Source organism: Meriones unguiculatus, chromosome 1 (genome assembly GCF_030254825.1).
Source record: "Meriones unguiculatus strain TT.TT164.6M chromosome 1, Bangor_MerUng_6.1, whole genome shotgun sequence".
Classification (NCBI taxonomy): domain Eukaryota; kingdom Metazoa; phylum Chordata; class Mammalia; order Rodentia; family Muridae; genus Meriones; species Meriones unguiculatus.
The window spans coordinates 122820328-122848212 of record NC_083349.1 but is presented as its reverse complement, the minus strand read 5'-3'; the positions used below and the strand labels follow the sequence as shown (position 1 = coordinate 122848212).

The following is a 27885-nucleotide window of genomic DNA, read 5'->3' as shown; positions in this document are numbered from 1 at the left end:
GCTTTCATGCTTTACCTGTTCCCTGTGTTTGTTCATGCAGCCCCTGGACACCTCCCCAGGGTGCCCTTCCCCTTGTGTGTCCTGGAGCCAGCTCTGGAGGAGCAGGATCCTGCACTAGGGCTCAGTGGCTGCGCTGCTTGGTGTTCAAGGTATAATTTCCTATGTGCTGACTCTTTTCTCTCCTGATGCTTAGGGGATGCTGACCTCATCTTAAAAGGTCCTGGGACCTCAGAACTTTTCATGATAGTCCTCTGGGAGCTGAGTTCAGATCTAGCAGCCTTCCTTACCTGTCTCTTTTCTGGAGGCAAGCAAACGATGGCTAAGGGTGCTCTGGCTTTCTGTTGGTTGTATTTTTTTGAGACAGGGTTTCATGTAGCCCAGGTTGGCATCGAACTTGTTATATAGTCAAGGATGACCTTAACCTCCTGGTCCCCCTGCCTCCACCTCCTAAGAGCTTGCTCTGCCAGGCTACAGTGTTCAAGTTCTAGAATGCCAGCCTGCCAAAAACAATTCTGTTTTGTACGGCAAAGGTGCTTTTGTGGAGTGGCTCTGCAATGTGCAGGGGGAATCTCTGTAAAGTCTAACTTATTTTTGGTGGGCTGGAACTGAACTTACAGCTTCATGCTTGCTTACTAGGCAAACACTGAAGTCTGTCCCCAGACTTTTTACTTTTTTTTTTTTATTTCTTGAGCAAGATCTCACAAAGGTATCCAGACTGCCCGTCAGCTCACTCCACCATCCATCTTTCTCCCTCGGAGCCAGGATGACAGGCATGCTCCTCCGGAGCCAGCTTTCTTAAACTTCTGGTATCCTCAGAAGTTCCAGTGTCTGTGGAAGCCGGGTGGAATTAAAGCAGTGTGTTTCTCCGCCCAGAGCTGCCGGGAGCAGAGAAGCTCCAGACACCTCTAGAAGCCTCAAGAAAGTATGTGCTACCTCTTCCTGATGACTTTGCCGTAGAGTGCGTGTCATTGTCCTTTGGCAGAGGTGGCAGGCTGGGCACTCCTCCTGGGTGGCAGTTTCTATCTGGACACACTGGGACACAGGGCAAGTTTGGGGCTTTTGGCTGTCCTTGGGAACACTTTGGTGCCTGTAGCAGATGGAGACCTGCCTCTGTGATAGGGACATGGAGTTTAGGACAAGCTGTGTGACTTGGGGTGGGAGTGGGTGTTGCTCTTCCAGGTTCTCTGCCTTAGTTTCTTCAGCCCTCAGGCTTGGTCTTGTTTGGTGAGGAGTCAGGTAATGCACTGCAGAGTCCCTTTGGAGGACCAAGGAAGGTTCACAAGGTGGAGCTTTGTTCTTGGTGCTTCAAACCCTGAGAGGTTCCCTGTGCCCAGCCCTGTAACTTGTTTTCTCTCCTCCAGTCATCTGGGCAATTTCAGACCAACTCTATCCAGCTTTGCTAGAATTCACCAATGAGTTAGGGAAGAGGAGGGAACTATGTCTCTCTCTCTCTCTCTCTCTCTCTCTCTGTATATGTGTGTGGTGTATGTATGTATGTATATGTATGTATATAAGTGAGAAGGACAAAGCCCAGTCTCGGATGTTGTTCCTCAGGGGCTAGAACACATTTTTTTCTTTTGAGACAGAGCCTCCCACTGGGCCCTAGTTCTCACCCATAGGTTAGGCTGGCTGGATGGCCAGGAGGTCTCAGGGACCCAGCCGTCTCTGCCTCCCCAGCAGTGATTACAAACATGCACCATCACACCAGTTTACTTCATGTTTCATATGGATTCTGGCGATCTCTAAGGCAAGTGCTTTACCAACTGAGCCACGGCCTTAGCCCCAAAGCCTGGTCTTTGCAGTACAGATTTGCCCTCAGGAGCTTGGAACCTCACATCTGCCATCCTGAGAGATGGAGCAGACTAACGTTTCCTACCAGAAGCTGGAAGCTTCAGCTCCCGGGGCAGGCGGGGCCTCGGACACTGGCAGGGCCTCTCGGACACTGGGATCCTACTGTACAATATGCAGGGAGAGCTCCCTCCAGGCCACTGCGTCTTAAGGCCACTTAGGAAGAATCTGGTCGGTCGGTGCTTGGGCCCTGGGAACTGTGGCTCAGGTGGTGAGGGGGTGAGCCTTTCCTTTTGGATTCCTCCAGTGCTTGCAGCCTCTGTTCTACCTATAGACAGGGCCTCAGAGAAATTTCCTGACTTGTTTTTACAGAAACTAGGGATCATCTGAGATCTCTCCCACATCTCACACAGATGGTGCTCATCTGTGCTTCTGGGGGGGAGAAGCTGCAGTTCTGTGCTTAGATCCTGGGGGAGCTACTTTTGGAGCCAAGATCTAGTTTCTGCATACTTTTTCCCCTCCCCCCTTAGGTTTCCAACTCTTGTTGGAATTTCCAGCACCCACATCGGGTAGCTCACAGCCATAGCTGCCTGTATTTCAACTTCAAGGGATCTGGCTTCCTCTTCTAAGATTCTGTGGGCACTCAGGCACGTAGATCCACATAGGCACACACTTGAATAAACATTTAAAAATATTGAAACTAAAATTATAAAAAAGCTGCACTATTACTGAGTGTTTTTTAAAATCTATTTTATGTTTTAAAAACAAAGTTAAGCTTTCCTTTTTTTTCAACTAATCTGTATCTTTTTAAAAGAATGTTTGCATCTGTGTATGTGGTGTGTGCAATGAAATGTGTGCATCTTTAGTAAACAGATTGGTGAGTTTTGACAATAAGTATGTTCATATGACCAAGTGAGTTCATCACATATTTTTTCAGTTCATTTTCACTAAAAATATGATCTGTGCATCTTCCCATGTAGGCTAATACTAATAACATTTTAAGAACATTAATTCCATTTTTATAGTGTGTGTGTGTGTGTGTGTGTGTGTGTGTGTGTGCCATAGTTCATGTGTGGAGGTCAGAGGCCAACTTGAGGGAGTTATTTCCCTCTACCACCTGAGTATCTCTGGAATTAAACTCTAGTCTTTAGGCTTACTGTCAGGTGACTTTAGCCACTGAGCTATATCTCCCCCAACACACACCTTAATATTCATTTGTCGAATATTTTAGAGAAAGGTGCCAGAGTTTTGTCCCCAGAATCAGGTCTCCAAAACATGGAAGCTCATACAAATAAGTGAAGGAAGCAACAGAGGAAAACAAAAGAGGGGATGGATTTGAACTTGTGATTCACAGAAGGAAGCAGCCTTTCTGTAGTCAGCAGACCTGAGGAGGGATATGCAACCTCCCTGATGATCACAGATATGTAAATCAGGATGACACGGAGATGTAGGTTTCCAGCCATCAGTCTGGCAGAGACTAAAAGGCTGGTGTTGGTGAGAGTTAGGGAAACAAGCAGGCTCCTGGCCTGCTGGGGGAGTGGGCACGTGTTTAGTGGATTTAGAGGACGATGGCCCTACTTTATAAATAACTGTCCTTGTCATTCCAGTAGTTCCTCTCTTCTAGAATCCCATTCCACACACAAGAGGGTAAAGTGTGTGGGTCATTGCGACATCAGCTCAAATGGGAAGCAACCTAGCGTTATGGAATGCCTTGTGTCAGGGCAGCATGATGGGATCCTATGCTGTAGATGAGGAAGCTGCTCGCTTCTGACACAAAGGGGATACACACGCGTGGTGTAAAGGGAGAAAAGGAAATTTGAAAATGGCCTGAGACCCTCCAGTTCCTTTCAGTGAGAAAAAAAATCTAGTTGGGTGACATGGTAATTCTCTGGTGACCGCAGTCACTGATCACAGCAAGTTGCTTTTGTTCTGTGGAACAAGTGGTTTTTCTAGCCATTGAGCTTCATCGGAGCATGCTATTCTGAGATGTTCTAGAAGCCAGGTACGGGCCCAGGGGCCACATTTGCTGCAGTGAGACACTGCAGAACAGTAGAAAAATCACACGTGCTGTGCTGTGCTGCTTTTGTTTGTTCGTTAAACAGACATTGCTGAGCGACTGCCGAGCCAAGTGAGGCGGGAGCTGCTTGAGTCTCACCACCTTCTTGTAAACAGATAATTATTGGATGGGACGCAGTGGTGACAGTAATAGGACCAACTTCGTGGTGTTACCATGGTGATCTGAAAAAAAGGAAAAGGAACTTTCAATAGTACTGAAACTGAAGCTCTGTGACAACAGGGACTTTGCTTATGCTGCAGCACCTGCAAAAATAATGCTCAGTGCATAGTCGCTGCTTAATTAGTAGATAAAATTTGCTTACTGACTCAGGGTCCCAGCAAATGACAGAAGGCACACTCATTTTAGGGTAACCAGAGGAGGTCTACTGTGTCAAAGAAGCCTCGAGTTCTGCGGGACTCTAGTAGAGTCTTAAGGGACAATGAAGGGACCTGGGCTGAGGCACAACCCTGAGGCTGCAGGAGCCAAGAGCTTTGCCAGAGGGAACCAGACAGGAAATTTTGTTTCCTTTTGATCTGCTGAACCCACCTGGGAACCAGAGGGTAGAGAACCCAGAACAGTCAGTCAGGTGCCCAGAGCAAACCTCTAGGTCTTCCATGGCAATGCCTGGGGACTGCATCATTTACTCCACAAAGGGCCCCATTAGACGGTCGGTACCACCCCAGTCTAACACCCAGAAAACATCTGGGTTTGTGTTCAAGGCTGTCTGCAGTGAGACTGTTCAGTGCTATTCAAAGAGATGCAGGCACACTGTGGGCTTTAAACCCAGGGCAGGCCACAGTGTCTGCAGTGCGGTGTGACCTAGTGGCCAAGAGCCTTGTGTCTGAAGCCCACTTGCAGACACCTGAGGGGGAGCAGATTGATTCGGTTTCCTCATCTAAGTGGTGGGATAATATTCATCTTCCCAGAATCCTCGTGAGGCTGAAACAGTGATCACGGCAAAATTGACAGCTTGTAGACTCGTACAGATGAGAGTTGGTATCAAGAGGAGCCCTAAGCACACTTGAGCACACTTGACCCAAGTGGGAGGTAGACTCCGGAAGAATGCATAACTGGTGTGTTTCCTGTGCTTGGAGGACAATAGTTGTTCTTTTTAAAAAAATATTTATATACTTTTTTTTTTTTTTTTTTTTTTTGAGGCAAGGTAGCCCTGCCAGGCCTGGAACTTGCTGTGTAGACTAACAGGACTTGAACTGAAAATCTACATTGCCTCTGCCTCCCAAATGCTGGGATTAAAGGCATGCAGCGCTATGCCCGATCTTCCTTATTTTTGAGACAGGCCCTTATGTATCTCAGGCTGGCCTTAAACGTGCTAAGTAGCCAGGAACATCTTTGAACTTCTCCTCCTGCTTTGCTTCCCCGGTGCTGGCACTCCATATTCTTTGAAGTGCCGAGGGTGGAATGGGTTCTCTGTATCTGCTGGGCAAGTATTTGAGCTGTGTCTCTAGCCCAGTTCACTTGTTTGTTGGTTGCTTTGTTTATATATTTTTAAGCAGTGCTGGGATCACACATGCTATGCAAGTGCTGTGGTTGCTCATTTTAAACAACTTCCTATTTGTGACTTCCAGTTTCTGCCTATCAGCTCTGATCACTACGATAGTCAAGAAACATGGCTACCTCCTTCTCTTCCTACCTCTAAACAACAGGGTCTTTCAAGGTGTTCCTCTGCCTCAGGTTCTAAGGCAGGGCCAAGGTTCCATGCTATGAGTGGTCAGCAGAACTTGTGCCTGCAATAATGGAGGACGTGGAGCTGGGGACATAGCCCAGTTGGTAGAGTGTTGGCCTAGCATAAACCCCCAGTATGACAAAAACTGGACAAAGTAGGGATACATGACTGCATACCTATACTCCCCTATACTGGGGAGGTGAAGGCAAGAAGATCTTTAAGGATGCTTAGCTACACAGTGAGTTTGGAGACATCCTGAGCTACAGGAGCTCTTGTATCAGTTGGATGACAGGCAGGAGAGAGAAGGGGGGGAGAAAGAATGGAACACTGGATTCTATCCCATCCTCCACCTGTGACCAGCTGTGCGACCTGAGACCAGTATGTTTGCTAGAGGCCCAAAGTTTGGCATTTCCATAAAAAACAATACCAGATTATAATACGAAAGTATCAAGTAGAAATATTCGCCCAGAGCGCAGCCCAGGAGCGCTGTACTGTCTAAGTTTCTGTCTTGTTTTTTTCCATCTAACATTATAATACATGCCTTGTTCCACGGGATTTGAAATTCTTTGTAAACCTTATTTTCAGTGGCTGCCTAATAATCCGTCAGCTGGATAGACCATCCCTTAAACAATTCTCTATTGTTGAACCTCCGGGTTGCTTCCAGTTTCTTATTGTCAGCAACTGTGCTGTAAAGAACATTTTTTATTCAGTAAGCCCTTCTGGTTTTTTTTTCCTGTTTCCTCAAGATGGTTTCCCAGAAGTGGAACGACTGGTTCGGAGGTTCTTCATGTTTTAAGTCTCTCCTTACAGATTGCTGTGAGGGCTCCTTTCTCTGCCAGCAGGATGTGTGGAGTGGTCCTGCAGGCAACTCCTTGCCCTCACTGGCTCTTTCTTCTCTCCCCAAAGCCTCATAAAGAGGATGGCGCAGAGTGTGGTGGAGGTCATGGAAGACTCCAAGGGCAAAGCACAGGAGAACCTCCTGGCTAATGGAGGTAGGTCCACGAAGGGTTCTTCTTTCTCAGGAGCCATTTCCCTCACCATGGCCACAATGGAAGCTCTGAGTAGCCAGTCCTGTTAACCCTTACTGTCCCACCTATGGAAAAATCCCACACACCTCTACCCGTTTATCATTTTTTTTCTAAACAAGGTGTGAGAAGTAGCTGCATGTGCCAAACAGTGGCCCCAACCAGAGACAGCAGGGCTGTGTCAAAACACATCATGACGAGTGCTCCCATTCCCAAATTTTGCTGACAGACACATAGTCAGATATCATCTAATGTTGTTTTGGCTGTTGAATGTGCACATACCATTTGGGCTGTATTTCAAATGTGTAGCAATAACTTGGAGACTTTGAAGTCTAGGCATGGTGGTGCACATTTGTGGTCCTCCCACTGGGGAAGTGGAGGCAGGAAGAGCAGGTAGTCAAGGTCATCCTGAGATACTTAGTATGCTCAGGACCAGCCCAGCCTAAGACTCCGTCTCAAAATAGAGAAGCAAACACACATACATAAAACAAAATCTGGACACTTTCAAAACTCCAGAATTAAATATTTACCTGTCTGTGGAGAAAATTCACGTTGGCTCTCCACATATTGTAAACGAGAGCATACATGTCTTACAATTATATCATTTGGGATAAGCAGCACATATGTGAACACATGCATGCCCCCCACCCTGGAAATATCAAAAGGCTTTTCAATTTACTGGCTTACATCAGCAAATGGAAGTATCCGCTCTCCCCATTCTGAACCTGGATGTGCATGTCTTTGTAGTTTAATAACCCATCTTACATTATGTTTCAGGTCTGAAGGAAAAGATGAAATGTTTAAAGAGTAGGTTGTGCGTGCTGTTGGCTGTGCACATACTCAGTGTGCTGCTGCATGTCCCTGGGAAGGTGGGGCCTCAGACTGGTTGTGGGGGTACAGTGATCAAGCTTCAAGGATTTCTCTAGCAACAGCTTTAGAGCTTGGTCACCATTCCCAGGTGATGCAGTTCGGAGTTGTTTCATTGCTGTCTCCCGCTCCCTCCTGCCCCCTCTGCCTGTCCTGAGCAACCTGCATGTTACCTGGAAACTGGACTGCATTGACTCTATGGGGCCCCAGGTGAACTTCAGCATCCTTCTGGTTGTTATCTGCCTTGTCCTAAAGCCTGTCTCTGGTGTCCCACCTGCTCTGTAAGGATGTCAGCTTAGGTGCCAGGCCTCTCTTCAAGTGACCTCAGTGAGGTTAGTGCTCATCATGAATCTAAATTAGACCACTCCTCGTGGTAGAAGGAACTGTTGGCTTTTTTTTTTTTAATCATCTGCTGTAACTGGCAGAATGAAAGAGTAAATATCATATCTTTTTACTTTTTTAGACAGTGTCTTGTGGCCAAGGCTGGCCTCAAGCTCATGGTTATCTTCGTGTTTAATTCTTCCCAAGCACTGGGATGAGAGGCGTGTGCACCACGCCTGGTTTATGGTTCATGTGGTGCTGGAGGCGAAACCCTGGGCTTCGTTCGAGCCATGCTACTCTGAGCTACATCCCCATCCCAAGCAAGTCATTTCAGAGTGAATAAAACTCCTAAGAACAAGCTGGACGTGGTGGTGCATGCCTGTGATCCCAGCATTTGGGGAGGCAGAGGCAGGAAGATCTCTATGAGTTCAAGCCCAGCCTGGTATACAAATTTAATCTAGGACGGCCAGAGCTTGATACACAGAGAAACCCTGTCTCAAAAAACTGAGAGAGAGAGAGAGAGAGAGAGAGAGAGAGAGAGAGAGAGAGACTATGTCTTGAAAAACAAAACAAAACAAAAACTACTAAGAACAAAGGACCCTACCAAGTTCAGCAACTGATCTTGTTTCAGAGCAGATGACTTGAAGGAGCATTACTTTTCTGCATTAAAATTTCTTCCGGATGTGAAGGAAGAACTCAGGATTTAAGCATACACTCAAATGCTGATCAAAACACTCTCATGTTCCAGGGCTGGGAATAGCTCTCCTTGGTGGTGTTTGCTAGCAAAGCACCAGACCCCGAGGTCCACCCTAACGCTGCACCAGACCAAACAAACCACAAAAAGCAAACAAACCCATACACTTAGCTTTCACCTCAAAGTTGATGCCACTTAACTGTAGGCATCATTCTGTGTGGGATCCACCCCTGACTGGGTTGCACTCTTTCTAAGAGACAGCACACTGAGACAGTGGAAACTTGGTCATTCTTGTTTGGTTCCCATGTGTCATTATCTCCACGCTAACCCACAAAGGTCTCTGTGGGTTAGTCCCAATCATTTTCAAGGCTCTTTCTGAGCATGCTCTGTGAACCAGCCCTGCCAAAGGCCTACCAGCATGGTGAGGTGGTGCCTACAGAAGCAGCCCAATCTTAACCATACACCTGGTCATCAACACCTCTCACAAAATCCAGCTAGGGTCAAGATACCTTTTAAACCTCATTCAAGTCAAACTCTCCCAGAAGTCTTTTCTTCCTCAGGGCACTCTCATATTGGAATAGGATTTCCTAGAGTTCTGTGTTATTCTGCACATGGGATTTTAATCCCATCTCCTGGAGGGAGAATTTAAGGCACTAATATCATGAAGGCAGGACTGAAGTAGTCAGACCTGGTCAGGCCATCTTGACATTGGTCGTTCGACTTTCTGGGCCTTGCTTTTCTCACTTGCCATGGACTTAATAACAGTTGCATTTTAGGCTCTTAGCTTTTGCTTCGTCTTTGCCACTAGCTGAGTATGAAGTATGATAAGACCTAGACCCGTGTGAATCCAGCAGAAGCAGAGCAGACAACATGTGTGCAGCTAGCCAGTCGTTAGACCCATGCAGTCAGAGTCCTGTATGCTAACAAGGCCTTGGCTCAGGTTTTTTCAGATAAAGTCCTTGTTGCTCAGAAGGCATCTGTCTGTGGGGAGTGTGCTTTGAAGGCCAGAGTGGCAGAGACCACTCTGGAACAATATTCCTGCCCATGGTATAGACAGGGAAGGACTTGCAGGTTGTGCTCTGAGCAAAGGTTAGTGTCCAAAGCTAACACTGAAGTGGGAGATATGGAAGAGGATCGAGGGAGAAGAGGTTATAGCTGCCAACCCAGAGGCCCACTGAGCTCCTGCAGGAGATCATTGTCAGCCTCCTGGGTGCCCCTAAGGGCTCACAGGCTGCTGGAAGAGAGACCAACAGTGCCCTATACCCTGCAGTGGAATGTGCCCTCCTAAGAGTGAAAGCCACAGAGACCCTAGACCTGGTGGCAAGGTCTAAAGAGCAGAGCTTGCTCTGAACTGTCTCTGCCAATCAGCCTATAGAATAGAAATCCCGTGGCCATCTTGGCTATGATGAGCATGGATGTCAGTGTCTTAAGCATTCTGTGGACTGCTTGGTTCTCTAGGGTCCTGTGATGGGCTCTGGAGACAGGGAGGGAATGGTCAATTAGAGCAGTAGATCCAACCTTAGCACTGACTGATTAGGGCAGCTGGGTGAAAGGTTGAGGGGTTGGGCACTACTTGGCCTGGGTGGAAGGGATCCAGGATGCTGGAGGTGACGGGAGGGTGGGGAGGGTGTGCCCCTGAAAACACACCGCTGTGACGTCTGTCCTGGCTGCTGGTTCATCACCTTCAGGAAAGGTCTGAGATCACCAGTGGGAGTTCTTTCTCTTGCCCAATGCTCTCCCATAGTTAACATTGCTGTCTCTAGTGAGGTCTCATGTGACTTTGTTTAGTTTTGGGGTCATGGCAAGGACAAAACTTGTCCTAATGCTAAAACCTTTATTAATAGGCAGTCCAGTTGGACCACCATCCCAAAATTCTACACAGTGGGATTCCTCCACAACACATTCTCACTCTAGGGTCCAGGCTGGCCTAGAGCTCACTGTGTAATTCAGGGTAGGCTCAAATTCAAATCAAGCCTTCTGCCTCAACCTTCGGAGAGTTGAGATTATGATAGTGAGGCAGTACACCTGGCCAGGTGATTCAGGCTCGAGTGGGGACTCTCTGCCTGGTTATAGCAGCCACCATCCAAGTTCTCATGGCCTTTCCTTGGCTGTGTGTGGGCAGAGCTCTCTGATGTTCCCTTTTCAAGAGCATGAATCCCATCAGGTATTCCAATTCCACTCACAGCATCTTAGAGGTTCTCTTGTCCCAGGCCAAGGTGCTCTGTAAATTCTAGCACCAGTGCAGTCACTGAACGGTTACAGCATGGTTACACAGGCTCTCCACAGCCTCTGCCAAGTCCAGCCACTCTAGAAGAAACTCCTGCAGCTTAGCTAGTCCCCTTAGTGATGGGAAGAGGGACCAAGGATCTTCCTCCAGGATGGACAGGGTGTTGTGTGCTCTATTTCATTTCTTCCTGCTGTGATGGAGCTTACGTAACTTATTCTGTGATGGAGTTTCCTCATGCAGATAATGACGGCCCTTAATAGGGCTGCAGAGTAAATCAGATGAGCTGATTCATGTATCCCAGCCCAAGAGAAACTGCAGGTCCACATCTCCTTACTGGCTGGCACCACCATCACTAGTTTTTTGTTGTTGTTGTTTTGTTTTGTTTTGTTTTTAAGACATTCCTGCCTGTTAAGTACTAGGGCTACTTCCCTCTTGAATCCCCTTTGGTTTCCATCTTCGTCTTGGGGGTTTGTACATTCACTCATCAAAGTTGGGCTTGCCCCAAACTGAATTCATCCTTTCTGCCCCATCCCTTCTACTGCTCCATGGTTCCCAGGTTAATGACTGTCCCTCCCTCCACCTAGTCACCCAGCCTAGGAATTTGGGTGTCACTTTACTTCATGCCCTGTGTGTCATTGGACCTACATCCTGCTGAATGGCTTCCTTCCTTTCTACTCCCAGAGCTTCTCCTGCTCCTCTGAGCTTTCTTCTCTCTCACCTCCACACTGGCTTCCATCCTCTCCCAGCATGGAGTTTCCCACTGTGTATTCCTGTCCTACTTCTCCATGATGGCTCCAGGCATGAAGGGACAGATTTGACCTTACACCTGGCCTGTCTTCCTGCCTCCCTACTCCAGGAGTTTCATCTCGACTCCTGCCACTCCCCTTCCATGTGGCCGTTGGTCCTTCTGACCCTTCACATTCTCACAGCCATACACAGTAGCCTCTCTCTGCTTCTTCAGGGTCCCTGTCCAGAGGTAGCCATGGTGGCTTCTCTAACAACCTGATATTATCCCCTGCTTACCGAACTATCCCTGGCACACTTATGAGCACTTGAAAGTGGGAGGGAAGGGTGTCTGCCCTGGATTCACAACAGCAGGGAGCCAGACTCCATATAGGTAGAGGTGAGTGTCTGGAGGGTGACCACAGGTTCTTTCCATGTGCATAAGGACAAACATACATAGGGAAGGGCTGGTGTGTACAGACCCTATGGTGGGAAATCCCCCCTAAGCATGGTGTTGCACACTTGTCATTCCAGCTACTGGGGAGACTAGGGCAGGAGGATGGCCTGAACCTAGGAGTTCAAGGCCAGCCTGGGCCACACAGAGATCAAAGGGATAAATAAAGAGAAAAAAGAAGGAGGGAAGGAAGGAAGGAAGGAAAGGAAAGGAAGGAAGGAAGAACAGGAAGAGGGTAGGGGAAGTAACATGCACTCTCTGGATGTGCAGAGTATAAGAGTAATTAATCCCTTAGGCCAAATGTGCTGGTGCACAGCTTTAATCTCACCATTTGGGAGGCAGAGGCAGAGGCAGGTGGATCTCTGTGAGTTTGAGTATAGCCTGGTCTACATAGTAAGACCCAGACTAGCCAGCACTGTATAGTGAGACCCTGTCCCAAAACCAACCAAGCAAGCCCTTAAGAGGTGAATGGTCTGACCACTTTCTCAGGTAGGAACACCGACTCATTTTCTCTCTTGTTGGCATCTGGGGCTTAAACCAGTGTCTTAGTTTCATTTATGATAGTTAAAAAAAAAATTGACAAAGGCAACTTTAAAAGAGAAAGGGTTTATTTTCCTGACATTTCAAAGTCATAGTGCATCACTGAAGGAAAGTCAAGGCAGGAACTTGAAGCAGCTAGTCATATCCAGTCAAGAGCAGAGAGAAAAGAATTCATGTGTACTTTTTATGTTCAGTTCCCTCTCCACATGTACAGAGTCCAGGACCCAACCAAGGCAATGGTGCTGCCCACAGTGGACTGGGTCTTCTCACACCAATTACTTAATCAAGATGATCCCCTACAAACATACCCAGAGGCTAGCCTAATCCAGACAGTCCCTTGCTGACTCTTTTCCCAGGTTATTCTAGATTGTGTCAGTTAATAGCTAAAACTAAATACCACAGCTGACTGTGGTGTCTTACTGATTTACAGAGACATGCAAATCTCTGTGTCCAAGGTTCAGCCTGATCTACATAGTGAGTTCCAGGCCAGCCAGAATTACATACACAGTGAGACTCTGTCTCAAACAAAACAAAACAAAACAAAACACCTCTAAATATCACAATCAGCCAGGCTCCGTGGACTAAAATATGTCAGTTCAATTGGCCCACCATCAGCTCCTCCCATTCCTCTACTGTACAGCTGGCTAGCATAGGCAGGAACATCGTTATTTGCAGTGGAATTTGTTCAGCTTTGATGGAAATGCAGCAGCCATTCACTAAACGATGCCCAAGGCTCTAGGTGGAAAAAAGCCAGTCACAAGCTAGTCCCAGCATGTGGCTGAGCTGTGAGAGGTCTTCCTTACAGTGAACGCTGTGGGTTAACATTGCCTTGCTCTTGGTGGGGCTCAAGACGCAGGGGGACTATCCCACAAGCAGGTGGCACCTGTGACAGGCCATGGCTGTGTGGTTTTGGGGGCTGGTTTGATACTTTCTGGTGTGCCTTTGGGATTCCTCAAGACAGAGCAGTGACCCAGATGGAGAGGGTGGGCAGAGCAACTCTGGAAGGTGGAGAAGTTACTGATGGCCACAGAATGTCACCTTGGCTTCAACCTCTAGAGAGAGCAGGCTTCCTAACAAACTCACTGTGGAAGCTGCAGAGGGGAATTTGGGGGCCAGAGGTCACCTGCTACACTGCCCTTCCCTCTGCCTTGGAGTGTTTCCATGGCGAGCTGATGCCTCCCACTGGCTCTGAGCTGTTCCCTCATGGAGCATCTGCTCTTCCAGAGCCTGTGTCTGTTCTTCGTTCTTCAGCTTCTCCCTGACTGCTTTGGTGTGAGCAATAAGCTCAGTTTGTCTCAGCTTGGCTTGGTTCTGGGTTCAAGTCTTAGTCTTAGAGGCAGGAAGGCTGTGTTCACTTGTCAAGCTGTCTTTGCTCTTCCAGTTGACTTGACATCCTTCGTGACACACTTTGAGTGGGACATGGCCAAATATCCTGCCAAGCAGCCACTGGTGAGCGTGGTGGACACACTGGCTAAGGTGAGGAGAGTGTGCTTGGAGCCATCCGACCATCTGAGATGATATACATGGAGTCGGGACCCCATCAAGGTGGAAAGCAAAGGGTTGAGATGTTAGCCCTGGGAGTGGCCCTGGGCAGGCCTCCTCTTACCATGCCCTGGTAAAGCTAGACCTCAGGAGAGACTTGTGTGTACTCTTGTCTTGCCCCCGTCACCCAGAGAACTGTCCCACAGGAGAGTCCCCTGGACGGGCCTAAGGCATTTGTGTTCTGACCTCAGACGCAGACACCAATTCATTTCACTCCCTACTTCTTTTCAAAAACTACAATGGGAAGGCTTAATCTTTCCTCCCTCACTGTGCACTTGGGGACCCAGTGCCCCTTCGACGATTAATTGATTATCGAGTGATTGATTTACTGGATACGGAATCCAGAGCCTTTCACATACTAAGCATTCTACTACAGTTTTCTTTTAATTTTTATTTTGAGAGACTGTCTCATTAAGTTGCCCAGACTGGCCTTGAACCAATTCTGTAACTCAAGCTGGACTTAAACTTTTGTTCCTTCTGCTGCAGCCTCCTTAGTAGCTGGGATTACAGGCCTTGGGCACCAGGCCCGGCTCTGCTGGGAACCTTCATTGCTTTAGAAGACAGTTTGGCTGAGTAGCCCCACCTCTCAGTCACACCGTGCCAACTCATCCCCTAAGTGTCTTGTGGCGAGTCAGTCCCATGACGGGTGTTGTCTGCTAAGGATGGTCTCCAGCTTGATTACACTGTGTATAAGCCCCATAGCAGAGGGGTATGCAGGGACATTTGGGCATCCCAGAGACAAGGTAGCTTCTGTGGGCTTTCACCAGGGTTGAGGGCTGACTGTCCTGTCCTGTTGCTGATGCATACAGAACCAGCTCTACCCTGAACAAAGCTGCCCTGTTCTCTGAGTAGCTGAGCTTCCCCGAGGGCAGTAGGCAGGACAGGGTAGGGCAGGGAGGGCGGCTTTGAATCCTTTACTCCTTCAGGTCTCTTGGGAATCTGGGTGTAGCCCCTTGGGTTTACATCCCCTTCCAAGACAATCAGGCAGAGGTTCTCAAAGGTGCTTCAAGCAGGGCCATCCCAGGGCATTGTGCCAAGTATGGCTTCCAGGAGATCCACACCGAGCCAGAGGACACAGATTCTTGACATTGGGCATGACAACTTGGGATTTTGAGGCCCAGGGACATTAGACCTGGCTCTCCGGAGTCAGTAGTAGGGAACCCTCTAGTCCACAGCTTCCAAACGTACAGCTGTTGAAGCATCAGACTGGGAAGGGATGTAAGTAGGAGATCAAATCCCACAAGTTGTGCTGTGTACATGGCTGTACTCTCCACCATGGGGAACCAGCCACTGCAGGCTGGTGAGACAGAGGTTGTAGGAGTCCACGTTGCCCTCAGAGTGTGTCCCCAGTCTGTCCTGGTTCTTCTGGGGTGGCAGTTTAGGGCCTTGTTCAGTTTGCACAGCACTCTGTCCAGTAGTCACACTCTGTCCAGTGTGGCCACCCTTGACTGTGGCATGTGGTGTGATCCAAGTGTCCAGTGTGGCCATGCAGCCTGTGTAGCCTAGTGTGCATACGTGCTGGGGTGTCCCCAGTGAAGAAAACCCCACGAGGCGCCTGGATCTCTGTGGAGCATTTTTATAATGGGACTCTATAATGGTTTCAAAGGAAAATGGTTTTAGAACGTAAGGAAAAGATAAATCGTACCCACATAATCAACGCAAAGGCAGGGACACTGAAGGTCTGTTACTGGTCCAGCTCCCGTTCCCTTTTCCTCTATAGCGGTGAGCAGTGCCCGAGGCTCAGAGAGGACCCTCCTCTTGGGATATCTATTCTGAGTATTGAAACTCAGACTTCCACAATATCATGGGGTTCATCTCGTGATTCTCAACATCTCCTCCATCGAAACCGTGCACTGCCTGATAGCAGGGGCACATTGCTGCGCACAAACATTCTCGTCACAGCTGCCAAACTGGAAGCAGGGGGTGGCTTGTGTGTTAGGGCTACAGCAGTGGTCCTCAGCCTCCCCAACCCTGCGACCCTTTAATACAGTTCCTCATGTTGTGGTGACCCCCAACCATAAAGTTATCGTCATTGCTACTCCATTACAGTAATTTTGCTACTGTTACGAATGTAATGTAAATATCTGATATGCAAGATATCTGATACTTACTCTGAAGTACCCACCGCTGCCAGTCAGCTGATGTTATCAAATACCCACACCCTCCAGTTTGTAGTTATGGCTGCGGGGCATTGTTCACTGTCATGCTGTGTCTTTGCAGGGCCAGATCTGCTGTGAGCCCTTGGAGGGCAGAACTTTCTTTACATTACCTCAGAGCTCAGGCTGTGGGAGGGGCTCACTGTGGCCCTGAATCACTCACTGCCTTCTAGCCTCAAGAGTTTACTTACTGCTGTTGTCTTGAATCCCTCTTCACTGTGGCCAACTGTTCTTGGGGCTTTTCTAAAGATGGCATTCCTCCCCTATTAGACAGCTGGGGAGCCTGAGGCAGGGAACAGAGGTGCTCAGTTATTGTGCCCCTGCAGTTTGGGAGGGGGCTGCAGTCAAGCCTGGAGAGATGGATGACAGGGAGGCTGAACACTGAAGGTCACCATGGAAGACAGGATAGATCCTCGGCTGCCCTCTAGCAGGGACAAGGAAGGCGGACATGGGAGTACCTGGGAGCCTGGCAGTTCAGCATCGCTTGCTGGGAAGGAGCCCAAGTTAGTGTATGATACTGGGCAAACTGTGTGTCTGGTACCTCAGCCCCTGTTCAGTGAGGTGTTGTCCCCATCCACTTCCCTGTGACCTAAGCGGTCAGGTGCTGGGCGAGGCTTGGGAGAGGCAGGAGGGAGACAGAGAGGACCGCCCTGGTGAATAGGCAGTTCACTGTTTTTCTTTTCTTTTTTTGTTTTTCTTTTGTTTCTTTTCTTCTTTGTTTCTTTCTCTATGCGGAGACAGGATTTCATGTAGCCTAGGCCTCAAATTGCCTATGTAGCTGGGGATGAACTTGAACTGATCTTCCTGCCTCCGCCCTCCCAAGGGCTGGAATTGAGCCCCCAGTGGCTGCCTTGATCACTGTTGTTAAGTGTCCCAAGAATGCTTGGTGAGATTTTGAAGAGTTTCACTAACTCTTCAAGGTCACCAAGAGCGTCTCTTCCCTCCTCCCTCCCAGCAACTGGCACAAATCGAGACAGACCTGAAGTCCCGCACAGCTGCCTACAGTGTTCTGAAGGCCAACCTGGAGAACTTGGAGAAGAAATCCACGTGTGTACCCTGCCCTCTGCATTCTCTGTGCCTGTATCTGGCGGGGAGGGTTGTGGGGGGAGGAGCCCCATGAACCAGGTGGACAGATGGAGCTATGCTTTAGGACCCTGGGGCAGAGGAAGAGAGAGAGAGAACAGAGTGAGGTGGGGTGGCTGCCCTGCTTGTGAACACAGAGCAGCATGGTGTTCCTTCCTGCTTCTTCCTTCCTTCCTTCCTTCCTTCCTTCCTTCCTTCCTTCCTTCCTTCCTTCCTTCCTTCCTTCCTTCCCTATTCCTTACTCAGTTTGTGTGGCTCTGGGCTGCCTGTGAAGGCCTTTCTCTGCATTTCCTCTTCTAGGAGGCAGGCAGGATGTGATGTCAGAGCCCAAATCTCTTCAAGAGGTAGATAGGATCATGGGCAGCAGCGCAGGGTGGACAGCTGCAGCAGGCACTCAGGTCCTGAGACCAGTCTGCTGGTTTATGAAGAGAACGGATTGTCAGGCTCCTGATAGACCAGGCTCCAAGGTGATGGAATCAGTAGAAAAACAAGCTCAGGGCCATCTTGACACGGACTATCTTGGGGTAGTAGTGAGCACCCTGGGAGAAATAGGTACATAAGAAGCCAAGAGAGCTTGTATGTGAGAGGGAAGGATGAACAGGGTGAGGAAGATGAAGTGGCGCCTAGCACTTGCGGCGAGATCCTGAGTAGGAGTCCAGAAAAGCAGAGGGGCCCAAGAGCTCAGAGCCAGATACCCTCCCTCTGTTCGGTGCTTCCAGTTTGGCTTCCCTCTTAAGGGTCCCTAGGCCAGATTTGCTAGTCATAAAAGAAAACAAAAGTTGGCCATTCCCAATCTGAAAATAAAAAATTAAAAAAAAAAGCTTCAAAAATGGAAAAGTTTTAAGCATATCAGTGTAATTAATGCCTTAAATGGAAAGTTCCATTCCTGACCTCATGGCTCTGGCCATGGCCATGACACAAAGACTCAATATGTGTAAGTATATCTGCAGCTATTGTGTGAGGACTGTCTGAAGCCAGTAGGTTTCTGTTTCGACTTTTATTCTCCCTCCAAGAGAGCTCATTATTCCAGTAAAGTGCTCAGATGCCCAACACAACCCCAAATCTAGACAGAAGGGACGCTGAAGCTGCCGTCCTCAGTGGTTAGAAAGTCATGAGCTGGGGGGGGGGGGGTAGGAGTAAGTTGGGCTTGACCTTACTTGCCTTGAGCTCAGGATAGGTTGGTTCCTCCTGAGCCTGGGGTCCAGATCATGGTGGGCCACCTACTCTCTTCATCACCATCAAGTCATTGACAGTTTGGTGGCTGGCAAGATGGATCAGTGAGTAAGGGCACCTACCACATGCATGATGATCTGAGGTCAATCCCTCAGTTATCTTCTGACCTCCACAATTGTTCTATGTCACATGAGGAACACACACCCCACAAAGTACATAAATAAAAAGTATAATTAGAGAACTGTGAAGCCAGGTGGTGGTGGTGCAGGCAAACCTCTGTGAGTTTGAGGCCAGTCTGGTCTGCAGAGTTCTGGACAGCCAGGGTTACACAAAGAAATTCTGTCTCAAAAACAAAGAAAGAAAGAAAGAAAGAAAGAAAGAAAGAAAGAAAGAAAGAAAGAAAGAAAGAGAGAGACAGAGAAAGAAAGAAAGAAAGAAAGAAAGAAAGAAAGAAAGAAAGAAAGAAAGAAAGAAAGAAAGAAAGAAAGATAGATTTGGGACTTTAGCAGACAGCTGGTCCAGCCTCTTCTTCCATACAGTCTCTGATTCCATCTCCTTCACCAAACATGCTGAATCTCTTTTGTTTATGCTTTTGATGTACATTTTAAAACAGCCACAATGTCTTCAGGCCCTATAGATTCTGCTCTTGAAAAGTCGAAGTTACTCATTCAACAAACCTGTGAGTTTGTTGCTGGGTGCACTATAAACCGGAGATAAATAAGTCTTTTAGCATACTAATGTGCATGCTGTGATGAGAGATAGCTGTGCCTGGGTGCCCCTGGAGGGGATCCACCAGCATTTGTCCATGACCACAAAGCTGGGTGGTGGTGGTACCGGTAGGGGAGGAGAAGCCATTGGGGGATGGGATTTCTCTCCTGCCTTTGAGGCTTTGCCCTTGGCTCTGTGCTGCGATGTGGGAAGCTATGGTACCTGGCACTGCAGCGCTCATGCTCTCTGGGGTCCCTGGCTGGCACTCTGCAGTCTTGGTAGCCACATCTGTCAATGCCACAGCATGGTTATAATACCATGCTCTTCATCCTAGCCAAGGCAAAGCTATTTCAGGTGAGTGTCCCCAGCTGCTGGACTGAACAGTGTAAAGTGACACGGAGCTAGCTCTATCTAGGCCTATCTGTCCCCTGCTACTTGGAGACCTGGCTTCTGTCTTGATACTTGAATCACTTTAGCTGCCTGCCAGCTGGGAGGACTCCTCCCAGTGCTTGGGTTGGCTTTTGGGGAAAGTGCAGGTCACTGAGGTGTTAGATTCAGCAGCCAGTTAGTGACAGGTGATAGCTGCAGAGACTTTGCCAGCCCCGCTGCCCCTGAGGGAAGAGGCACTAGCGATAGGACATGTGGGGTCAGTGATGGCCCCTCTGCTGGTCTTACCCATGGCCCCTCTGCCTTCCAGGGGGAACCTCTTCACCCGGACACTGAGCGATATTGTCAGCAAGGAAGACTTCGTACTCGATTCTGAATATCTCATAACCCTGCTGGTCATCGTTCCCAAGTATGTGGGTAGGAAGGCAGTGGGGGGTGAGGGTCCCTGCTCAGTAGAGAGCGAGGTAGGCCCCTTATGCCCTGCTGGCCCCATGCTGGCAGACATTCCTGCACAGGCCTATGGAAGGCCAGTGACTCCACAGCCACAGAAGCAGGGAGATGGTAGCAGTGACTCTTTATTGAGCACCTGTATTAGGCCCACAAGAAGCTTGCGAGCTCTACTGTTCCCTTTGACTTGAGGCTAGAAAGGCCTTTCACCTGGTCCCAGGTCAGCTGGGCAAGGGTCAGGAGATTCTCAGTGAGCCTCGAACATACTGATACCTGGATTCTCCACATGAGGACCTTCTGGGAAGTCCTGGGGCCCTTGCACTCAGACTGGGCTCAGCGTGGCACTGGGCCACAGCAGAGATGTTGGGGACACCTCCTGGTTCTGTTTCTGCAGTCTGGACTCCCAGTCTTCAGGAGAAAGTGCAAACAGTTTCCCAAGGCAGTAGAAGCCCTTTCTTCCCAAAGCACTCAACAGTGCTGTGTCCTCACAGGTCAAACTATGCACAGTGGCAGAAGACATATGAGTCCCTATCCGACATGGTGGTCCCTCGGTCAACCAAGTAAGTGAGACCTCAGCTTAGTCTATGTCTCCGGAGGGGAATTTGTGAATGTTCTTGGAGCACCAGACATGTGCTAAGGTGTGTGTTGGGGGGGTACCTCACAGCCTCATACCTGTGCATTGAATCCCTGTGGCCTGGAATGCCTTCTTGGCACGTTGGGGTATTCCTGTCTGCCATTGCCTTTCAAAGCCCTGTCCCTCCTCTGGGAAGGCTGTTCTGGCTGTATTCAGCAGAGCCTGTGTGTGTGTGTGTGTGTGTGTGTGTGTGTGTGTGTGTATGTGTGTGTGTGTGTGTATTCTCTGCCTATCTTCTTTGTATCCTCTACTTAACATCTATTCTGCTCCACCTAAGGAGGTGGACTCAGGTTTTTCAGCAAATGCCAGAACAACATAGTCTGAGCAGGGAGGACAGTCTCAGTGTGTGGCCAGTTGGGGTCAGAACAGGAGCATCAAGTGAGCACAGCAAAAATGATGGGCAGGACTCGGTTGAGCCTGTGTCTGCTATAGAAAGCCAGCAACTCAACTACACACGTTAGAGCTCACTTTGAGATGAGCAAAACATTGGTTGTTAGCAGGTCTCTTAGTCACTCTTCTTTTGCTGTGAAGAAACATCAAGAGGGCCACTCTTCTAAGAGAAAACATTTCATTGGGGGCTTGATTACAGTTTCAGAGGCTTAGCCCATTTTCATCAAGGCAGGGAACATGGTGGCACACATGGTGCTGGAGCAGTAGCTCAGAGCCACATCCTAGTCCATAAGCAGAGAGACAGACAAATGGACAGAGAGCACTGTCCCCCTCACTACTGAGGACAGTGATACCATCAGCCTGTGCTACATGCTGGCAATGACATGTCCAGTTAGGGCTTTATAAGAGCGGAAGTAGAGTGGCCTCTCACGAATGGCTTCTGCCACCTGCTTCGCTGGAGCCTACATAGCCAGCAGCAGTGCCTGGAGCCCTGTGGGATGCTGGACCACTCAGCCATTTGAGGGGCATGAGACAAGGCAGACACTGCACTCCCTGCCACTCCTATGCGTGGGTAGTGGGGGCTGGATTTAGGAGGTCATCAGAGCACCCTTGGTTCCCAGCCCCTGGTGACTGCCAAGGACCCAAGCAGGCATTGGCCACGAGGCCCAGGGACCCTGACTCTGCCACTGAAGTTGGCCTCCTGAGGTTGAAGAGGAGCTTCGGCTCAGAGCCTGGGGTGGAGTGACCTTAGGTCATCCAGCTAACAAAAGCTTCTCTGCATTAGGTTGATCGCCGAGGACAATGAAGGTGGCCTCTTCACGGTGACTCTCTTCCGCAAAGTGATTGAAGATTTCAAAGTCAAAGCCAAAGAGAACAAGTAAGGGTGTGCGTGGGCCATGGGTTTTACCCAGTTTGACTGAGCTGCTGGGGAGTACCTGCTTTGCCCAGATTCTCTCAGTGACAGCTGTTGTTGTTTGTTTTGTTTTGTTTTTGAAAGGTTCATTGTCCGGGAATTTTACTATGATGAAAAAGAAATTAAAAGAGAAAGGGAAGAGATGACCAGGTTGCTGTCTGATAAGAAACAACAGTATGTGAGTACTGGGGGTGGGGTGGGAGGAGCTTTCCAGACAGCTGCAATGCATCCCACAATGTTCTTCAGGCCAGAGTCCACTCCTCAGTCTCACGGCCCGTCTCCTGGGCTCATGCTGGGCACAGGCACCCCACCTGTGTACTGTGAGCCCCACACCCCTGCGTGGTTCACAGCCTCCCAGACCACTGTCCTGGGAGGGCTTGTCTGCCCACAGTAGCTGAGATGCTCAAGTGTCTCTTGGCCAGGACATCACCCTGGGCTTCACTGTGGGTCAGCCAGAGCGGGGGTGGGGGAGGGCACCAGGAAGAAGCATCTGTTCCCAGAGTGGATGGTGCCGCTGCCTCAGACATACATCACCCAGCCACCTGTTTCCTTGGCATCCTTGACTGCAGATTTCAGGCTGTCGCCAGCACCTGTGTTTACCTGCCCTGTGCTCTTAGCAGCCTGGGTTCTTATCTGAGTCACTGTGGCCACAGAGACTTAGACCCTTTGTGGAGAGGTCAGCCTCTATCAGTGGAGCAAAACTGAGAGCTTGGTGTTGAACTGGGTACCTGTAGTTCTGGGGACATCATCCCAGGGCTTGGCAAAAGCATGTCCCAGGCTCTGGTGTCCTGTGATGGCAGCACCTGGCTCAGCCCCACAAATCTTAAGGCACTTGTCTGGGTGGATGTTTTCCTGGTTCCCCCCAATCCCCCGCAGAGGGAGGCTTCATCAGGGCACCTTCTAGCGAACTTCAGTGATAGGCGGGAGAGGTTAGTAGAGTGTCCTTGAGGCCCCAGGAAAGTACATACACAGCTCTAGGTATGTGCCTGGGGAGAGGCAGGGCTGCTAGGCAGGTACAGTGCTCCCCAAGTGGCCTGGTATTTGCCCCAGGCCTCCTCCCACACTGGGCAGATAGCCTGTGCATATCCGAGCTGACCTTGCTCAGAGAGGCTTTTCTCACCCACCGGCCCTTTTGGGAGGGAGCACAGCCACTGAGTCCCCAAAAATAATTCTTGGAGCTTCACCTGCCTGCTGTTTACTTCTCAGAAGGAAACCCCAACTGATGATACTTCACAGAGTTGTTTTTTTTTTTATGTTGCTGTTGTTTTTGTTTGCTTTTGAGAGAGGGTCTCGTGTGTCACAGGCTGGCCTCTAACTTGATATGTAACTGAGGATGACTTTGAACTTCTGATTTTCTTGCTTCCACCTATGGAGTGCTGAGATTAGAGGTGTGTGCCCCAGTACTCAGTGTATGTCCTGGGGACCTATAGGTATTGTACATGGTAGACTAGTGTTCTACCAAGTGACAACTTCACCTTCAGCCCCACGTTGGGGAGTTTTAACCTTTTTCCCTGGAGCATAGACACACAAACACACACACACACACACACTTTTGACATGTGCGCGTGTGTGTATGCACTGAGTCATCACCCACAGTGCCCAGATCCAAAGTCAACTGGATCCTAGCCCAGGCTCCTGAAGATGAAAGGCCTGGCTGGAGGCTTGGGCCTTCTGAGGGTACCCAGGTCCTTAGAGCAATGGCATAGACGTGGCACATTCTGGCAGAAGTGGCTATTACCAACAAGAACAAAAGCCACTGGTGCCCTTGCCTGACCTCAGCTTCCTGAGAGCCTGTCCATCACAGATGCCTAGCCTGTGGATCCTAGAATGTTGTTCTCCCGAGTCTCTGTAATATCCCAGGATAGGGCCAGAGTGCGAAAGGCCGGCCTATAGGTGAAGTAGGGCATTTGGCCTCCACCCTGTGTCTCAGAGTGATGCCAGTGAGCCTGCCACCTGCTCCTTAGGGCTCAGATTGCCAGATGGTGATATCTTTATATGGTATAGACTTCTGCAGCCCTAAGTGCCCCAGAGAACCTTCTAGAGTCTTTGTGTGTGTGTATGTGTGTAAGAGAGAGAGAGAGACAGACAGAAACAGGGACACAGAGAGATAAAGACAGAGAGAGACAGAGCTGCTGGGAGACACTCAGAAACTGTGAGGGTGAATGGAGCTTCAGAGAGGCTCAATGAGGACCCCCACCACACCCGGCACCCTGAGAATCTCTCCTGTTTGGTCTGGTTGGGAGTGAATAAGCCAAGCATCCCATATCCTTTAGTTAATGGCCCACTGGGGGCTAGGGGCTGGTTGCTCTGGGAACACAGGGTTGAGTTGCCCTGTGTTGCCTTTTTGCAGACAGGGTGATAAAGGGTGAAATGGCCTGTCTGTGTGCTTGTGCAGTGTCTTGTATGTGATATGCTGACATGTTCCATGAATGCCAAGGAGGAAGCTGCTCCTCAGTGTTAGGGCCCAGGTAGATGAGTTCCCTAGGTCAGGATCTGTCTTTGCTGCTGCTGGGGTCCTGACCTGGGCAAGCATGTATGTTTGACTGTGTCCCTAGTGTCTGAAACCACAGGCCTTGAACCCAGGCCACCTCCTTCCATGAGTCCAGATTCTGGAGCTCACTTGCACATGCTCCTCAGGCCGCGAGAATTCTTTGTGTTCCTGATGCATGGTTGCTGAAAGATTAATAAATCATTTCTGTACCTTTAGCAAACTTCCTGTGTTGCCCTTAAAAAGGGATCAGCCACCTACCGGGACCACAAGGTTAAGGTAACCCCGCTAGGTAACCCTGCTAGGCCCGCTGCGGGGCAGACCGACAGAGACAGAGAGAGTGAGGGCGAGGGCGAGGTAAGCACCCCCGGGAACCCTGGGGGTCCCTGGCTCAATTCCCTCCCCACCTGAGGCTCTTCTGAGGATCAGATCTTTGCATTTGCTGTTGTTTCCTTTGGCTTGTGAGGGCTGAAATCGGAGCCCAGAAAGCTGCTGTCCTAATCCTCATGGTCTTCCTGGAGCTGACTCTCTATACAGGGACTGGTGCTTGGCGGCTAGCAGGGATGCCTGCGCCCTGCTGAAGGTGGCTGGAGCTGGTGACGGGTGATGGGCAGGGCTCTGGCTGGAGGGTGGGTGGTTCGGTTGCTCAGCATTCCTCCCTGACATCCCTGGCTGGGCCACATCTGGCCTTGCCCAGCAGTTACAAGTGTCAGATCGGGGCTTCCTCTAAGGAACAACCACATCAGGCTCAGCAGCAGCACCTAGAGCCTAGCTGGGGCTTTAGGAGCCCTGGCAGGTACAGCTAGTGGATGGATGGGCTAGACTTTGGGGGCGGCACCTTCTGATGGAGTGGGCTTCTTGGCTGTTCAGTGTCAGACAAGAGCCTTCAGATGCCAGTGACAGTCTTGAGATCAAGAGCTGCCTAGCTTCCCACCCCCTCCCCCCCACCCCTGTCTGAGGTGGCCTCTCGCATGTGCCGGTGGCTGCCCCTGGAGCTTCCCCAGTGCCAGGTGCCTGCATGCAGTGGTACAGGCTCAGTCCCCAGGCTCTTCCAATCATCTCTGCTTCTCCTGGCTCCTGGGCCTTTCTTCCAGTCTCAGGGCTTGCTCTGTATACAGCGAGCCCTTTCTTGGCCTGTATCAGGGGAGCATCCAGAGGCTCATGTAGTTCTCCCGTCTCTGCAGGGACCTCTGCTGCGCTGGCTCAAGGTGAACTTCAGCGAGGCCTTTATTGCCTGGATCCACATAAAGGCCCTGAGAGTATTTGTGGAGTCTGTGCTCAGGTGCGTGGCGGGGATGCTGAGATGGACAGCGCTGAGTGACAGGCCCTGGAGAGGAAGCTTGGGTGCTCCGCTCCCACCTCTCTCTTCTTACCCTCTTAGCAATCTTCTCCATTCTGTCAAAGGAACCCCAATTGGCCATGTGTGCCCTGCTCTCCAGGACTCAGTCTTTCCTACTGGCCTCATTCCTGTGCTCTGCCTGCCTCACTCACCTGTACACACCATATAGACACTGTGCTATTTCAGACCCCCAGTGGTTCCTGGAAGACATCCTTTGTCTATTTCTCCACATTTCAAGGATAGTCCTCAAGATAGCTCCTCACTAAAACAGGAAAGCTACCCCTGCAAAAATTATTTTCTCTTATCTTCTATCTTTTAAAAATTAAAGATTGAGTCACTGTGGGAAATTTGGAAACCATAGGTAAGCACAGGTGTGAATCCAAATTACCTGTCAGGGATGGGGTGTAGCTCAGTGATGCATGCATCAGCCTTGCCTGCCTGAAGCCCACATTTCAGTCCCCAGCATCACAGAACAAACCAGAGCGTATGTGTTTTTAAGAGCAAACACATCCTGGTGTGTGCTGATTTGGTTTTTATGGTTCTGTGTCTCCCCCTCCCCCAAGCCCAAATACTTCATGTTCAGATATGTATCGTTCTCAATGTTTTGGTAGAAAGGGAATCAGACAGCAAGTGGTTTTTGGAGGGCAGTGGCTGAAGAATGAATGACACAGGACACTGGGTGTGCAGATTAGGCTCTTAAGGGCTAGTTCATTCATGTTAAACCACAGTGTAAGTGGGATGGGGCAGTCCTGGGAAGCCCACAATTAGAAAGACCCCATCTAGTAGCTGACAGAGGAGGCAGCTTCTCTACTGAGAAGCTGGGGAGGAAGGGTAGTGGGGAGAAATGGCCAACGCTGCTGCAGTCATCCGGGCAGGATGATGTTCATCTAGGTTGTCACAGGAGGGTCAGCAGGTTGGTTGTCACTGGCAGAAAAGCCAAGAGATCTATAGGACTTAGGAGGATGCGGTGGTCCTGAAGCCAGATGTGGCTCGGCCTGTAACCGGCCGAGGAAGGAGGATCATTTAGAGTTTCTGGCCAGCTTGGGCTAGACAAGCAAACACCCATCTCTCACCATCAACTGGGCTGTCGGCTCACCTGGGATTTACGTGCATGTTAAGATCATCTCGCTGGCCAGTATGGCTCTTGCCTTGGGGGAAGGGCACGATTCACAAGGGGCCTCTCTCTGGCCAACAAAAGCAGAGGCACCACAGGCTTCTGCAGACATAATGAGAAGGACAGTGCCGTATTCCAGGGATACTTTGCCCACAATGAAGACCGGGAATGTCGGGAGCCACGGTGCGATTCATGGTCACGATGGTAGTATCCACAGATCACAGCTGTATCATGTCCACAGCAGACTCTGTTAGGAACTTCTGGTGCCAGGCGAGTGCAGGACACAGGAGGACACTCACCCAGGGCACAGAGTGGAACATCACACCTTGGCTCACTGATACATTGTTCTGGAATAATGGACACCCAGGCACAGTGATTCTCAAGGAAATGATTGGGCAGATTTAAAATCTGTTCTATACACCCAAAAAACTGAGCAAGAGGAATAGGCCTTGACAGGACTTTTACTGTTCTCCTTTACTATATACAAATAACAGCTGAATGGGGGCCTGTAAAGTTCAGATCCATTGCTTGTGCAAGTCACGTACAGACGGCAGGGAACCATGAGCTCTTGTCAGAAGCTGTGACCTTCAGAAATGGTCAGCACAGAGCCGAGTCACCAGTTTCATTTCTAGCTTTGGTTACCTGGCTTGTTGTCTTTTATTTTTCAAAGTTGTGCCAGTTACAGCCATTCATTTTTACTTTATGTGTGTGAGTGACACATGCACACATGCCCAAAGAGGCCAGAAGGCTGCTGGAGTTGTGAGCAGTCGTGAGCCACCTGATACAGGCACCAGGAAATGAGCTGGAGCCCTCTGGAGGAGCAAGTGCTGTTAACCACTGAGCCGTCTCTCCATCCTGAAGTCACTTGTTTGAGCTGCACCTCTGCTTTTGCCGGGCCCTCTTGGCTGCTATTTACACTAAGCACCCTCCTGGTCTTGTCTGAGCAGGTACGGACTTCCAGTGAACTTCCAGGCTGTGCTCCTGCAGCCCCATAAAAAATCAGCCACCAAGCGCCTGAGAGAGGTGCTTAACTCTGTCTTCCGGCACTTGGACGAAGTTGCTGCAGCGAGCATACTGGATGTAGGTATCACGGAGGCTCATGTGTCACTTTTTAGCAAGGGATACATGTGGC

At 49.6% G+C, this 27885-nt stretch overlaps 1 protein-coding gene across 5 annotated transcripts in view; it reads left to right on the top strand.

Annotated features, from left to right (window-relative positions):
- Positions 1-27885, top strand: part of Atp6v1c2 (ATPase H+ transporting V1 subunit C2) — a 36944-nt gene that overhangs the window by 8124 nt on the left and 935 nt on the right. For 2 of the 5 annotated variants that reach the window (XM_060366192.1, XM_021643438.2), the window contains exons 5-15: positions 6435-6520; positions 7331-7360; positions 13761-13855; positions 17033-17124; positions 19739-19837; positions 20367-20435; positions 21684-21776; positions 21897-21990; positions 24520-24657; positions 25485-25582; positions 27701-27833. In XM_060366192.1, coding sequence (XP_060222175.1) covers positions 6435-6520; positions 7331-7360; positions 13761-13855; positions 17033-17124; positions 19739-19837; positions 20367-20435; positions 21684-21776; positions 21897-21990; positions 24520-24657; positions 25485-25582; positions 27701-27833 — 1027 coding nt within the window. The remainder of the gene's footprint in view (positions 1-6434; positions 6521-7330; positions 7361-13760; positions 13856-17032; positions 17125-19738; positions 19838-20366; positions 20436-21683; positions 21777-21896; positions 21991-24519; positions 24658-25484; positions 25583-27700; positions 27834-27885) is intronic. The other 3 variants (XM_060366193.1, XM_021643439.2, XM_021643442.2) reach the window with 3 other exon arrangements.